Genomic DNA, 16488 nt, shown 5'->3' with positions numbered 1-16488 from the left:
TTCTTATTTTTCATCTTCGCACAATAATTCTCAGTATTTGATAATTATCAATATTTAACAGTAACTTTATTATCAGTATTCATTAGAAATTAAGTATTGACTAAAAAATTACTGAACTACTGGTAATACTTAATTACTAATAATTTTTCAGTATTTCTTAGTATGATATTTCTGTATATACAGGGTGTCTCACACTCTCCTCTGGGCATTTTGTGGAAACGTAGAACAGGTTGCGGTGAACATAAAAGTCTTATACCGTTTTGCGATATTCGCAATAATTATCGAGATATTAATTGTAGAAAATTTGTGAATGATCATACAGAATATGGTAAATGAGTTATAGTAGCGACGACTGCTGTCGTGTATTTATACTTTAGGTCAAATTGAACAAAAAAGTCATCTACCATTTTGCAAACAATCACATAGATTTTTAATTATTAATTAAAGAAAATGAGTGCATTATCACGCAAAATTGTGCAATAATCTTCTTTAATTAATAATTAAAAATCTATGTGATTATTTGGAAAATTGTAGAGGACTTTTTTGTTCAATTTGACCTAAAGTATAAGTACACGACGGCAGTCGTCGCTACTAACTCACTTATCATATTCTGTATGATTATTTACAAGTTTTCTACAATATCTCGATAATTATTGCGAATATTGCAAAACGGTATAGGACTTTTATGTTCACCTCAACCTCTACGTCCCCACAAAATGTCCGGAGGAGAGTGTGAGACACTCTGTATATTGCATTCCAATATTGCTATAATATTACAACGTAATCTTTCTGAAAGTGGACATTTTACCGTTGCTGCAACATCATAGTAATGTTACAGTTATATCTCGCAATGTATTTGCAATGTTGCAATCTTGCAATGAAATATTTCTACAATGTTCCTGCAATATTTCTGTGCTGTATGGATAATGTTAATGGAATGAGCATGGACGAATATTTTCATGTTATTAGAAGGTTAGTGACAGGTTTATTAATCTCCGTATAATATTACCATCTTACAATTTAAGGTTGCTGTAACCTTATGGCAATATGCTGTGAGGGTTATCAAACTTCAGCATGCCTTATTTTGAGAAAAAATAAAAACATATCATTTCTAATCTTTAATTTGCGTGACTGCATTTTTGTAAAAGAAATTTTACTGAAGAATTTTAATCACTCCATAAGAATTTTGCAGAAAAAGTTTATAAAAGAATTTTAATAATTCTATAGAGAGGGAAGACCGAATTTAAATTTAAATATAAAGTCAGCATTGCTCAAATTTTTTTTTTTCAAAAACTAAAAATGTAAAAGATTTTAAAGATTTTAAATGCAAAAGTCTTTTTTGTAAAATGCGACTACACACAACACACATTACTCCAATAAATACGTGCGAAACACTACATTCTTAACAGCACAAAACATCCTCAGAATGTTCTACGAAAATCGTAAAAATATATTACGTATATATTCTCAGAATATTCGAAATACGTTACTGCAAATATTGAAAACATAGTAAGATCGTTTCTATGTCATCCTTTTCTTGCTTCTCAGTGTATACTGAGAATATCGTCTAAGATATTATAGGAGTATCTATGGGATGTCTTCAGTATATTCACCTATCATCGTAACCTATACACATACTCATATCCACACAGTGCACAATCAGCGCGCGCGCGTGCTCACATATAGGTTAAATTAGATTAGGTTGGGTTAGATTAAATAAATATACATCATAATTCTTTCTAAGGCTAAATTCGTCTTGCACGCTTTCGTGCAGAAAGTATCATTCTATCTTCCTTCAGCGTATAATGAGTGAAAAAGATAAAATTATGCTTCCAGCACGAAACGTGCAAGACGAACTTAACCTAGTCACCCAATGAAAAATTTAGTAATTATACAGTTTACACTCCTTACCTCCAATTTTGACGAAAAAATATTCAATCGATGCGTTTTTATATGTAAAATAAGAATCTGGCAGAAATAAACATCGGTCTACTCTTCGAAGTAATAAATTAATTGACAAAGTTGATCAGTACTAAGGTTAGGAAAACTGTCATACGACATATACAGTGTTACCGACATACTCAGTTCGGTGGCTCCTGCTATCCTGATAGCATGGGAGGTGATATTATTTAAAAAAAGTTTTAAAACTTTTTGTAGTTCGTTCACGGGCCACGTCTATGTCGCTATATATTGTCGATATGACAGTTTTTCTAACCTACATACTAATCAACTTTGTCGAATAATTTCTCGCTTCGCAATAGGAGCGATATTTCCACATAGAAAAGTCGTTTGCCTTTAAAAAGCGTGTCGATTGAGTATTTTTTCGTCAAAATCGGAGAAGAGGAGTGTAAACTATATAATTACCAAAAATTTTTTACATATAATTATGTAAAATTATAAAAAATTATATATAATTATACATTATATCTAATTATACATTATATATAATTATACATTATATATAATTACACATTATATATAATTATATATTATATATATTAATGTATAATTATATATAATTATTCATTAATATATATAACTCGCACAGAAAGGAATTGGCTGAAACGCCCATATAAAAGCGATGATTGGTCTATACGTATATAAGTTATACGGTTTCTATATTCTCAGTATGTCCCGAGAATGTACGAGATATGATATACTAAGAGAAATGTTATAGGTATGTTCTTAATATATTACGTACGTTATTTCAATACATTAACCACATCAATGCAGTTGATCCAGTTGTAGCAACCAGAAATATGTTAGGATGACACTTACCTTGAATACATTCTGGTTGCAACAACCAAATATCATTGCTGCAATACCAATAACTCTGTAATTGTATGTGTTGCAATTAATGGTGTGTTACAGCAACTGTATAATTAACGTACGTTTAATATGTTTACAGAATATTCAGTATAAAAATAATATATACGAATGATATTGTGGTCTGGGATGTACTCTTGAATTACACGCACATAGTTTATAGGATTGAAAGGAATCAAAATTTAAATTGATTAAATAAAATATTTCTTCGTGATCCATACGCCAGAGTAAAAGTTATTTTTCGTACTTTATTTACGGTTAAAAATTGATATATTTCAGTTACAACATATATGATGAATACCCATTGATAAGTAAAATATGATAATACTTGGTCGACTCCTTATTTCTTATGTTGAATCTTGCTGATTCATAATTATCTTTACTTAAAATTCTCTTTTTGCACGACTCCATTAAGGACGTACATATTATCGTTCATCGCACATATATCGCGTAGATAAAGTGTTTCTCCGCTCAGATGCGTACGAGACGCGCGAGTGTAACCACTACAGATCACTACTCTGTAATCCTTTCTCCAACGTGTAGTACAAGACATACGTGGTCACCACACATTTTAATTGAAGAGTACCTAAAAGTGAGGAAAAAATGACCGATATCAATCCGGAAATTCTAAAGGTATTCGGGTTCTGGGGCAGTATATTGGTCCTAAAATTACTAGCAATGCCGCCATTAACTGTACGTCAACGATATCGCAAACAGGTATGTGTAATAAGTCGCCTCCCGCAACGTATTATACTCTCGTTAAGATATGGTATGGATCGGTGTTTCCTGCTACGTTATCTCTATTTTACGTAATATTATATTTCCTGCTCTCTCATCAAGCGACGAAAGATAAAATATCGAATTTGTTATTTAAATAAATTAAGGATATACAGCAATACGAGAAACCGGCGTGTTTTGAATAATATATACACACAATATTTGTGAGAGGAAAACAAGATCAATTGGTGCTCGGATTATTAATTGTATAAGTGTTAAAGGTTAAGAGAGTAAGATGAGAAGGATTCCTGTCACGAAGAATCGCATGTCACGGTTGCATACTTAATTCCACGTCTAAAGCACCGAATCATTCCAACTCAACGACCTCTTACGGGAATTCTCGTAACTGCTAAACTCTACACAGCTTACCAGCTAAGTGGAATTGCGCAGTTTTTCATGCTTTATAACCTACAAGTATGTTTCATGAATCCGCACATATGCGACGCGATAATATATATTTCTGCAAGACTGTATTTTCATAGTTATCCACGCGATAGATAACTATGGCCGGTATTTATAGTCGAATCTTATTTCAAGACTATCTTAAGTAATGTTTTAAGATGCGAATATGGCTTTGTGATTGGTTCATGACATCTTAAGCAGTACTTACGATGATTTTAAATATAAGATCAGACTATGAATACCGGCCTATGATAATGAGTTTTATAAACGAAGATACGTGATGTTTCCACAATGTAGAAGCATATACTTTGCCAGGTACATACAAATTCATTTATTTTATAAAAATTCTCATTACTTTTTAGAATTTTTATAGCACGACTATTTTGAAATACATAACAATGAAAATACAGTTACAAAGATATGTTGTATTACTCATACCATAAATACGTATATATAAGTAGATTTTTGCGAAATATTTAGATAATGATGAACAAGTGAATATTGCGTTATAAACTAACAATATACCGAGACGTCAGATCAGTCGGTAATATCAATGCTCTGCAATATGCCCAACAGATTCGACTAATGTCGCGCAATTGTTAATAAACGATTTTGTTTCCCTCTTCTTTTTATGATGCTTTCTTGAGAAAAACTCTTGTAAAAAACACATTAATTATTCTTATAGGTATTTGCTAATGCCGTCGATGTTGCCTCGTTCAAGTCGTCACTGCCAAAAGCGAAGGTGGCATTCGACGATCCGGATGTAGAGCGTGTAAGAAGATCTCACTTAAACGATTTGGAGAACGTTGTGCCGTGGTTCATAATGACGTACATCTGGCTGAGCACTGGACCTTCGATACTATTGGCGAAGGTGCTGATACGAACCTTCGTACTTTCTCGAATAATCCATACTCTGTCGTATGCGGTTATGCCACAACAACCCACAAGAGCTATAGCTTTCTTCGTTGGATACGCTATTACCGGCTTTGAGGCGATTGCGTCGCTATTATATTACTTGTAATTTTTCCGTGCAACTATTCAACTGGGTGGGTGGTATAATGAACTTAGCAGATTGAACAGAAATAGTGGGATTTACATATGGAATTAAGAATGAAATTATTACTCCTCGCAGGCTTATAGACGAAGTTTGTAATTAACAAAATCGTATCTTTAACGATTTTTTCACAAATGTAATATTTCAAAGTATACATATAATCATACATGTATGTTTTTTTAATATACGTAAATATACTGATATTCAGATATTGAAACGAATTTCATAGAAATACCTCAAATAAGTTCATGAGGGAAAATATACTGGATATAATCCAGTATGAAATCGCTCATATCACAGATGAAAGAAAACAGGTGCATATTAAATGCATGTTACATTGCAACATTACATGTTATGACTCTGTCTTTATGCGATAAAGAAAATTATTTTTGTTACAAATTCACACGCTTCTCGAGCATTCCCCAAAGTACGAGCGCCATTGCGCCTGTTATCGCTCTCAATTACACTTGAAACACCCCTGGTAAAAATAACTGACAGAAACAGACAGGATTGCTATCCGTTTCTAACTGTAAGCTGTCGTTATATCTGCAAATACAACATGCGGATAGAAAATCCGCATTTGCAGCAATACATTCTATCCGTTTCTGTCCGTATCCTGTACGTAATCACATTTCAACTCTATCTGTCCACAATTACGTACAAAAATTTTGTCGACTGCTGTCTGCATTCTATACGCCACGATTCCTATCTGCATTTGTCCGCAATTACGTACAGCAATCCTGTCGTTTCTGTCCGCATCCTGCACGTAATCACACTTCTTCTGTATCTGTCCGCAATTACATATAGAAATCCTATCTGTTTCTGTTTGTAAATGTGGATATGCATCCTTTACGTTTATGTCTGCAGAACCAGCTAGGATATTTATTTGTCCCTATGTATGTAAAGACTAGCCTCCCTATACCCGTTTCTTACTGTTGATATACATACGCTCCTATCCGTTTTTTTCTGTCGGTAGACGTGTACATAGATATCGATTTGCTTTTGAGGGTTTATGATAGTGTAATTTCTCACCACAGTCAACGCATCTGTTTATTATACTAATCTCAAAAATATATGAATAGGGCATGAGCCGAAAGTTGTGTCCGAGATAGAATCAAACGTACTATATTGAGCATGAGCATATTACTTTCATTGGGCTGGCCAACAGCGAGTCGTTTTGACGTCATATGTCTGTGTTTTACCTAGGTATTGGTCAACTTGATAAAAGTAACATGCTTATGCTCAACATGCTACGTTTAATTTTATCTCGGACACAATTTTCAAACAGACAGCACACAATATTTATGATAAATATTCATAAATATTTATTTCAAATTATTTTTTAAAAATATTACATAAATATTTTATAAATATTTTATGTATATGAAGGAAAAAATTACCAAAATTCTTCAAAAGTTCTTCAAATTATTCAAAATAATGTTAAAATATAGACTAAAAATTTTCTATCAATATCTATGTTAAACAAAAAATAAGTATGTGTAATAATATTTTATAAATATTTTATGTACATGAAGAAAAATGTATCAAAATCTTTATTCAAAATGTTATTAAAATATTGACTAAATATTTTATACAATATCTATGGTAAACAAGAAACAAATATTTGTAGTAATATTTTTTAAATATTTCAATAAATATACATAAAATATAAATGTAATTATTTATAATTATTAAATTAATAAAGAAATAAGAAAATCGAAATTTAAATTGGTAACGTATACACTGAAAAAAAATTCTTTGAAATAAGGAAATATATTTTGTTAAATATAATTTCTTAACTTTAAAACATTTTTCTTAGATTTTAGAAAACATGTAATAAATATAAAGTAATATTTTTTTAAATTTGCAAAAAATGAGCTATAAAATTATGAATTTCTAGATAAAAAACTGATTTATTTGATTTAATATATACAAGAATAAGGAAATAATTTCCTTGCAAGAAAAAAATTAGTTTTTTTAATGTAAAAATTGTGTTTAAATAAATATTTGCTTGCTTTAAGAGTAAATGAAATACAAGTAAATCATGTTATACATTTAAATAAATTATTTTTTAATATTAAAAGTAATATTAAATATTATTCTAATATTAAATTTATATTTTTGTGTTTCTAGTTAAAGTTTTAAATTAAATTTATATTTTTGTGTTTCAAGTTAAAGTTTTAAATTAAATTTATATTTTTGTGTTTCTTTTATTATCAGAAAAGAATTTATTTAAATTTACAAAATGATTTATTTGCATTTTACTTACTTTTAAAACAAGTAAATATTTTTTTAAATATACTTTTTACATACTTTTTGAACATACTTTTTCCATATAAAAGGATCTGTTCTTTTCTTTTAAATAAATCATTTGTTTTCGTATATACCATATGTATACAATACGATGCGTCTCTCAGTCAAAGTAATAGTGGCCCAGTAGGTAAACGACTCAAGAACCAGAGGTCTCAGATTCGAATCTCAGCAATTGGTAAGCAAATTTTCGAAGTACAATTTACATTGAATTAAGTAGTGTGTGAAATACTACTAGTTGAAAATTACTAGAAATACTAGTAATACTGGAAAATACTAGTGGAAAATTTAAGAAAAGTTTAAGAAAAGAGAAAAATGTATATATTTTAATAAATATTTTTATAATATTTATCATAAATATTTATCATCTATTGAATCAAAGGTCACAAAAATATTTTAGTAAATATTTATAAAATATTCAAGTAAATCTTATAAATATTTTGTAAATGTTTTATAAATATTTTGTGTTGCTGGGAACGGACAGGATGCGTATACGCATTTGTAGACAGAAACGGACAAGATGTATACGTACATCTACATACAAGATGTATATGCAGGTAGGAACTGACAGGTTGCGTATACCATTTGCAGACAGAAGTTTGCGGACAGGATGCATTTGCAGTCAGAAACGGACAGGATGCCTGTACGTATTTACAGTCAGAAACGGAAATCACAGTTATCCGTTTGCAATCCGTTCTTGCAGACAGAAACCGATAGATTATGAACATATTCTATCCGTATCTGTCCGTAATTGCAATGCAAGAAACGCATAGTACAAACAGAAACGAATAGGATGCGTTTTCTGTCAGTTTCTGTCCGTAATTTTTACTAGGGACGAAACGATGATATACTGAAAAGCTGAGAAACATGTGCATTGTACTATTGTACTGGAATTCTGTAACTCCTTAACGACAATGTCATTAGCATGATTTATCGTTACGCATATTTAACGATACTATAACAAAAAGTGGTATTCCATAATTGAATGTAACGATAGGTGTCGTTAAAAATGTCGATAAAATATATATAGTTATCGTTAAGTTATCGAGGGATACGAGATCTCTCGATAAGCAATAACAAAAATATAACTAGTCGTACACCCGGAATACACCCGGGTGGGGAATCTGAACGCAGCCTAAAAGGAGCTTGTCTCAGAATGGAAGGACAGACAATGTCCGAGGAGTGTATTTTTACAGTAGTGCGCAAACGCGGCGATCAGATGATGTTATATACAAGGTGTTTCAGAACAATCTACGAAGCTCTCGTGAGAACATAGAGCGGATTAAAATAAACATAAAAATCCTATACCGTTTTGCGATATTCGTAATAATAATCGAGAAATTAATTGCGAAAGATTAAGGGAAAGCGTGCTGAATGATAGAAGACGGACCGCTCTAGTCACAGCGCGGCCCAGTAATATAGGGCGCAGATGTCTACGCGTAGCGATTGGAAGACAACGCATCACTGCCTATACTTATACCGCTGCACTCCTACGTCTTGCCGCACCGCACCAAGGGGCAATGTAGAAGTACAGTGGTACAAGTATAGACAGTGGTGCATTGTCTTCCAATCGCCACGCGCGACACCCACGCACTATATTACTAGGCTGCGCTGTGACTCAAGCGGTCCGCCCTCTACCATTCAGCACAGGCCAGAGAGGTGAATCGTTTGGCATACTGAAATGAGTAGCTCCGTGTGTGCGTCCGTGTACGTATGCGTTCTTCTATTTTCATTGCCGGCCGCGGCGAGCCGTATGTCCCGCCTGCCGTGTCGCCGCGCTCTGATATGCCCACCTATTTTAATTAATATCTCGAAATTTTACGTGGTTGTTTAAAAAATGATTTGTACAATTTTTGTTCACTTTGATGTGTTCTATTTATATTTTTATTTTCGTACGTCTTATGCGGGACACCCTGTATAAGATGTCTGATAATTGTAACACAACAACTCCATAGGGGTGTACAGCTAAGCGAGAGGATCAGAAAAGTCCTCTTCCATTTAGTATAACCGCGGTGTTTTTACTAATACCAATATTATTGTCTATCAGTCTACTCTCACACAGCCCGTGATAAAGCGCCGTTGTACAGAGTTGACGAATACAGGACAGCGGCAGCAGAACGTATTTGTGAGCGTCGCATATATAAACGACGCTCATCATTATTATCAGCACGCGTCTTACATTCCAAAAAAATAACATACTTGTGATAAGTAATCTGTCTCTTTCTAATGACACGTGGCAGTAGAAATAAGCTAATGGTAGAGAACGATAAGTATAAGCATATTAAATTAGGTTAGGTTGGGTTAGATTAAATAAATATACATCATAATTCTTTCTAAGGCTAAATTCGTCTTGCACGCTTTCGTGCAGAAAATATCATTCCATCTTCCTTCAGCGTGTAATGAGTGAAAAAGATAAAATGATGCTTCCAGCACGAAACGTGCAAGATGAACTTAACCTAAATAGTCACTCAATGAAAAATTTAGTAATTATACAGTTTACACTCTTTACCTCCAATTTTTACGAAAAAATATTCAATCGATGCGTTTTTGTATGTAAAATAAGAATCTGGCAGAAATAAACATTGGTTTGCCCTACGAAGTGAAAAATTAATTGACAAAGTTGATCAGTACTAAGGTTAGGAAAACTGTCATACGACATATACAGTGTTACCGACATACTCAGTTCGGTGGCTCCTGCTATCCTGACAGCATGGGAAGTGATATTATTTAAAAAAAAGTTTTAAAACTTTTTGTAGTTTGTTCACGGAGCACGTCTATATCGCTATATATTGTCGATATGACAGTTTTTCTAACCTACGTACTGTAAGAAATATATACAGGGTGAATATTATATACCGGAACACCTGAATATCTCGAAAACAAAACGTTGTATAAAAAAATGTTAAATACAAAAGTTGTAGAGTTTAAAAAGATCTATTTTATGATATTAGGAGTTTGGCCTTGAGTTGCGTCATAAAGATCAGGTCAAGGTCACAATGATGTTTTTAAATGGATACCCCCATTTTTTATTGTATATTCTTGTAGCTTATCTCGAGAGCTTTCCAAAACACTATACTTAAGTATTTTTTCGTTAAGTACTTTTCGAGTTAAGAGGCTTCAAAGTTACGCTATTTATTATAATATATTAATATAGTTGTAATCGGTAAAGAGAGCGACATCTGTCGGATTAAGCGGATGATATAGGGTAGAACAGGCGGCGCTGTAGAGAAAAGAAAAGAAGGTGATCGTCGAAAGTGTGTGTGTGTAGCAGAATTTAGTCAAGATGACACGTAGGCAGAAAATAAGTTACTTCCCGCGCGTTACTTAGTAACGGTGTTAATTGGAAGAAGAGGTTGAGTTCGTCGTTCGTAGAGTTCGATTAAGACCGATATACGTATATTTCGGTTCAGAGGCAGTGAGTAGCAATTTAGCGGTTGAGTGCGGCGTGCACTGTACACGTGGCGAGCGGACTCTTGTGTAGTTAAGAACAATAAACTGTTATTTTTGTTGTGACATAGACCATACCCATTTAATACCTTACAGGGGACAATTTTTCAGAAGTGGGATTACGGGATTCATGTGGAATTAGTGAATTCTAGCAAATTCTTATTTTTTCGATATAGGCGTTGGGACCGTCTCTTATACGACCTTGATAGACAATGGTGTTTCAAGTAGCGAACGGTTCTCTTTCTGCCTCGACGTGTGCGGTTGATATTAAAACGGAACTGTGTTGATCTATGAGGGCAACTCGATCAAAGACTAGGATGGAGAAACAAAGACTGGAAGATTTGCCCTTGGACCTATTGAAAGCCGAGGCTTCACGGTATGGATTGCCTCTTTCGGAAAGAAGAGATATTCTGATAGAGACAATAATCACTCACCTTGAGAAACATGGGCCGATGCATGACTTTGTTCCAAGACGTAACGCACCTCTGCTAACTGAGGTTCAGGGGGCACAAGCCGAGTCAGTGGCGGAAATAGAGCGTCCGGCGGCAGTGGATCCTTCACAACAGAATATCGTGACCATGCTTGCTCAAATGATGGGACAGATGCAACAGTTGATATCAGCAGTAAACCGAAGTGCAGCGGATTTGCCACAGCAGCCTGTGATACAAAAGGAGCCTTCTCCACAACTTCTATCGACGGCTTCAAGTGAAAGATCGGTTGCCAGTTCGAATTCACCGGCTAGTGCAGTGACATTACTGGCTCTACAGATTCCTGAATTCTCGGGGGAACCGATGGAGAATGTGAGACGTTGGATTCAGAGAGTGGAACAAGTTGCAAGAGCCCACCGAGCAGCAGAAGAGATTACAATGTTAGCGGCTTCCAGTAAGTTCACTAAAATGGCAAGAAAATGGTACGACTCGCAGACAGGTGCGGTGCTGGAATCCTGGGCTAGTTTGAAGCAAAGCCTAACAAGGATGTTTGATCGTCGAGTTCCATTCCTCGCTACGATGCAGAAAGTGGAGGCCAGGAAATGGCAAAGAACCATTTCAGGAATACGCTATTGAAAAGATGTCTATAATGTATAGTCTGGACTTAACAACTCAAGATACGCTTAATCTGCTCATAAGTGGAATTACTAGTGAGGTCTTGAGAGCGATGGCGGCTACGATTCGAGCGGACACGGTTGATCAGTTTGTGGATCAGATGTGTCAGTTGGCGGCTACAGCGTGTCACGAGGAAAGAGCTCCGGTGTCGTTCAGCAGAGGGGGGGTAGACGTTAGACAAGCCGACCGAGGGAAACCTAGAGTATGCCGAAACTGCGGGAAAAAGGGGCATCACCACGCGGACTGCCGGTCAGCTCAGCTGATGTGTTTTGCGTGCAAGGAAAAGGGGCATCGTTCTTTCGAGTGTTCGAAGTACATGAGGCGAGATCAACCAGCGACAAGAGGTGGACCATCGAGAACGGTGACAACAGCGCTGATCCAGCAGACAGATAGACCGTATGTTGGCCATGGGACTACGGTGAAGGACCAGGAGTCGTCGGTATTGGCGATCTCTCAACAATGGAAAGTATCGATAAGCGAACCTTATCTCATTATTACCGAATTGAACGGGATTCTGTGTAATGTAAAAGCGCTGGTGGACACGGGTAGCCCGGTATCGTTTGTCAAAAAGTCGTTATGCGTGCGGTTATTAGGGCAAAACAGTTTAGAGGAGGGTCATAACGTTCGCCGGTTTAACACCTTATCGAATCAAGCGATAGATGTGATAGGTATGTTGTCGGCGAATGTACGATTGAGTTTTGCATCAAAGTTGTTGTCGGTCGACTTTAATGTTCTGAGGTCAAATGACTTTGAATACGATATAATTCTGGGACGTAATTTTCTGACGGACAAATTGTCGTTATCGTTCGAATTATCTGCGGATACTAAGGATAATTGTTTTGGAGATTTTCCTCTAGCAGATATTTATGCTGTCTCAAGGGCAAACCCGGTGGAAGATACATAAATAGATTTTGATTCGGGAGTTAAGGAGAAGTTAATGGAAATTGTAGATGAAATTGATAACTTAAAGTGTGACGAAGATAAAGACGATTATAGGGTTCGTGTGTGTCTAAAAGACCATTCGATTTACGCGTATGCTTCGAGGAAATTCGCATTTCAAGAAAGGAAGCAGATTCGTGAGATCACGGATGATCTACTGAAGAGGAAGATTATTAAACCAAGTACCTCGCAATATTGTGCAAGAGTAGTGCCGGTGCGTAAAAAAGATGGTAGTATGGGTTTGTGTGTTGATCTTAGACCTTTAAATGATAGGGTAGCGAAACAAAAGTTTCCGTTTCCACTTATTGAGGATTATCTGGCCAGGTTAGGAGATCACAGTGTATTCACTTTGTTGGACTTAAGGGATGGTTTCCATCAAATCAAAGTACATCCATCAGATACAAGATATTTCTCGTTTGCGACCCCGGATGGTCAATTTGAGTACACGCGTTTGCCTTTCGGATTTTGTGAGTCTCCAGCTGAGTTTCAGAAGCGTTTGATTCAGATTTTGCAACCTTTAATTCGGGAGGATAAAGTGATCGTATACATAGATGATATTCTAGTTCCAACTCGAACGATTGACTCAAATTTAAAAACGATAAAGGAAGTACTGTTGATTCTTAAAAAGTATGGATTTGAACTTAACTACAAGAAGTGTCAGTTTTTGAGGAAAAGAATTGAATATCTAGGCTATAGTATTTCAAGTGAAGGTATTACGCTGAGTCCAAGACATACCGAAGCGATTGAGAAGTTTCCTTGTCCGAGAAACGTACACGAGATTCAGCGTTTTCTGGGTTTGGCTGGTTACTTTAGGAGATTTATTAAAGATTTCTCGTTAATAGCAGCACCATTGTATAATCTAGTGAAAAAAACGACTGAGTTTGCTTTTGATGATAAGTGTAATGAGGCGTTTCACCTATTAAAAAAGAAGTTGACCTCATACCCGGTGTTGAGACTGTATAACCCTAAGTTAGATACGGAACTGCATACGGATGCTAGTGCGTCGGGATTAGCTGGTATATTGTTACAGAAGCAGAGTTCTGGTCAATGGGCACCGGTTACGTATTTTAGTCAAGCAACAAATAAGGCAGAAGCTAATTACCATAGCTATGAATTGGAAATGTTAGTCATTGTTAGATCGGTCGTTAGATTTCACATATATTTGTATGGGTTAGAGTTCAAAATAATCACAGATTGTAATGCGTTGGTTCATGGCGTTAATAAAGCGAATCTGAATCCGAGAGTGGCACGATGGATCTTGGCGTCCCAGGATTATCGGTTTAAAGTAGCGCATAGAGCAGGAGTTAAGATGTGCCATGTAGATGCGCTAAGCAGAGGAATCGCGTATGTAGAGCGATTACCTTTAGAACGCGAGCTTGAATTTAGACAACTCCAAGATGCGAGATTAATAGAGATAGCAGATAACCTTGAGTATCGGGAAGACGAGAAATTTAAGCTAATTGATGGTCTAGTTTACTGAAAAGATACAGTTCGTGATCGTTTCGTGATCCCGAATTCTATGATAAATTCCATTATCAGATGCTACCATGATGAAATGGCGCATTGCGGATTGGAGAAGACGTTCGAAGGAATTTTCCAAACGTATTGGTTTCCGTCAATGCGAAGAAGGATTAGAGGTTATATTGACAACTGTATAACTTGTCTAATCTCAAACGCATCTGTGAACGCCCGCGAAGGGGAGATGGAAATCGTAGAGACACCGGTGATTCCTTTTGAGATAATATATATAGATCATTTCGGACCATTGCCACAGGCGTCTGACGGCTTGAAGTTTGTATTGGTTGTAGTAGACGCGATGACCCGATACACCTGGTACTTTGCTGCGCGTTCGACGACGTCTCGAGAGACACGTGATATTTTCAGTTTCCTTTTCAATGTTTTTGGAGTACCGAAAAGAATTGTTTCGGATAGAGGCACAGCCTTTACATCGCAGGAGTTTTCGGCCTTTATGGATGATTTGATCATTAAACATCATAAGGTGGCGGTAGCTTCTCCGTGGGCGAATGGTCTAGTGGAGCGCGCGAATCGCTTTCTGAAATCTTGTTTACTGAGGCAAACAGAGGATTCGAAAGAATGGAGATCGTGTTTGGATCTTTCGCAATACGTGGTAAACAATACTTATAATTCGTCTATAAAAACGACTCCATCTAAACTTCTATTAGGTTATGATCAGAGAAACCACTCAGACGCAGATCTGACACAGTTGGTGGATAAATTGGCTGAAGTCGACATGTTCAGGAGCGAAGACCGCCAAAGTATGCGAAATCTAGCTATTGAAACGACTGATAGACTAAAACAATATAATAAGACTGTGTACGATAGGAAACATAAACCTCTAAATATAAGGAAGGTGATAGAGTATTGGTGCGTCATAGACATGTTAAGGCAGGAGACAGTCGGAAGCTCCAACCGTGTTATAGAGGTCCTTATATGATTTCCAAGGTATTGAACAAAAATCGGTATGTTGTAACGGATATTCCAGGCTTTAATGTGACAGCGAAGGTGTATAATACGATTCTTTCGCCAGATAAACTGAAGCCCTGGGTTAAACCAATTTCGCCGTGATTAAGGATATTATTGTTCGAAGATGAGTAGCGATGTGCGAGTGGAGGTTTAAGCTGTTATTGTTATTACTATTTAGAATTGGATGGTAAGCAGTTAAAGGAAAGAGCTATTATATTATAATTAGTGTGCAATTTGCTTTTGTGTGATACGTTTGGCGTAACTAGGCATAAGAATGAGTTTAAAGTAATGGATTGGTAGCCTTACCGGAATGATTCGAGGACGAATATATTGTCAGAATGGTCGAACTGTAAGAAATATATATATATTAAAATAGTTGTAATCGGTAAAGAGAGCGACATCTGTCGGATTAAGCGGATGATATAGGGTAGAACAGGCGGCGCTGTAGAGAAAAAAAAAGAAGGTGATCGTCGAAAGTGTGTGTGTGTAGCAGAATTTAGTCAAGATGACACGTAGGCAGAAAATAAGTTACTTCCCGCGCGTTACTTAGTAACGGTGTTAATTGGAAGAAGAGGTTGAGTTCGTCGTTTGTAGAGTTCGATTAAGACCGATATACGTATATTTCGGTTCAGGGGCAGTGAGTAGCAATTTAGCGGTTGAGTGCGGCGTGCACTGTACACGTGGCGAGAGGACTCTTGTGTAGTTAAGAACAATAAACTGTTATTTTTGTTGTGACATAGACCATACCCATTTAATACCTTACAATACTAATCAACTTTGTCGATTAATTTCTCGTTTCGCAGTAGGAGCGATGATTTTTCCACATAGAAAAGTCGTTTGCCTTTAAAAAGCATGTCGATTGAGTATTTTTTTCGTCAAAATCGGAGAAGAGGAGTGTAAACTATATAATTACCAAAAATTTTTTACACATAATTATGTAAAATTATAAAAAATTATATATAATTATACATTATACAGGGTGTTCAAAAAGTCCCGGACCGGTGAAATATCTCGAAAACTAAGCATTTTAGAAAAAAATGTTTCAGATAAAAGTTGTGGCGTTTAAAAAGATGTATTTACTGATCACATCAGTTTGACCTTGGGTTGCGTAGCGAAGGTCAGGTCAAGGTCACATTAATTTTTTTA

The 16488-nt window shown here is 35.7% G+C and overlaps 1 protein-coding gene across 2 annotated transcripts in view; it reads left to right on the top strand.

Moving 5' to 3' along the window:
• The first annotated feature begins 3282 nt into the window (after positions 1-3282).
• The window catches only part of LOC116840860 (microsomal glutathione S-transferase 1-like), a 19750-nt gene continuing 6544 nt past the window's right edge, over positions 3283-16488 (top strand). The window contains exons 1-2 of one of the 2 annotated variants that reach the window (XM_032808151.1): positions 3283-3543; positions 4691-4837. In XM_032808151.1, coding sequence (XP_032664042.1) covers positions 3430-3543; positions 4691-4837 — 261 coding nt within the window. In that variant the 5' untranslated portion in view covers positions 3283-3429. Of the gene's footprint in view, positions 3544-4690; positions 5281-16488 lie in introns of those variants that run through there. The other variant, XM_032808150.1, reaches the window with a different exon arrangement.

The sequence above is a fragment of the Odontomachus brunneus genome, unplaced genomic scaffold (assembly GCF_010583005.1).
Source record: "Odontomachus brunneus isolate Ranch 3 - 2012 unplaced genomic scaffold, Obru_v1 Obru_scaffold_012, whole genome shotgun sequence".
Lineage (NCBI taxonomy): Eukaryota > Metazoa > Arthropoda > Insecta > Hymenoptera > Formicidae > Odontomachus > Odontomachus brunneus.
The sequence above is the reverse complement of the archived record's forward strand: the minus strand, read 5'-3'. Positions and strand labels throughout refer to the sequence as shown.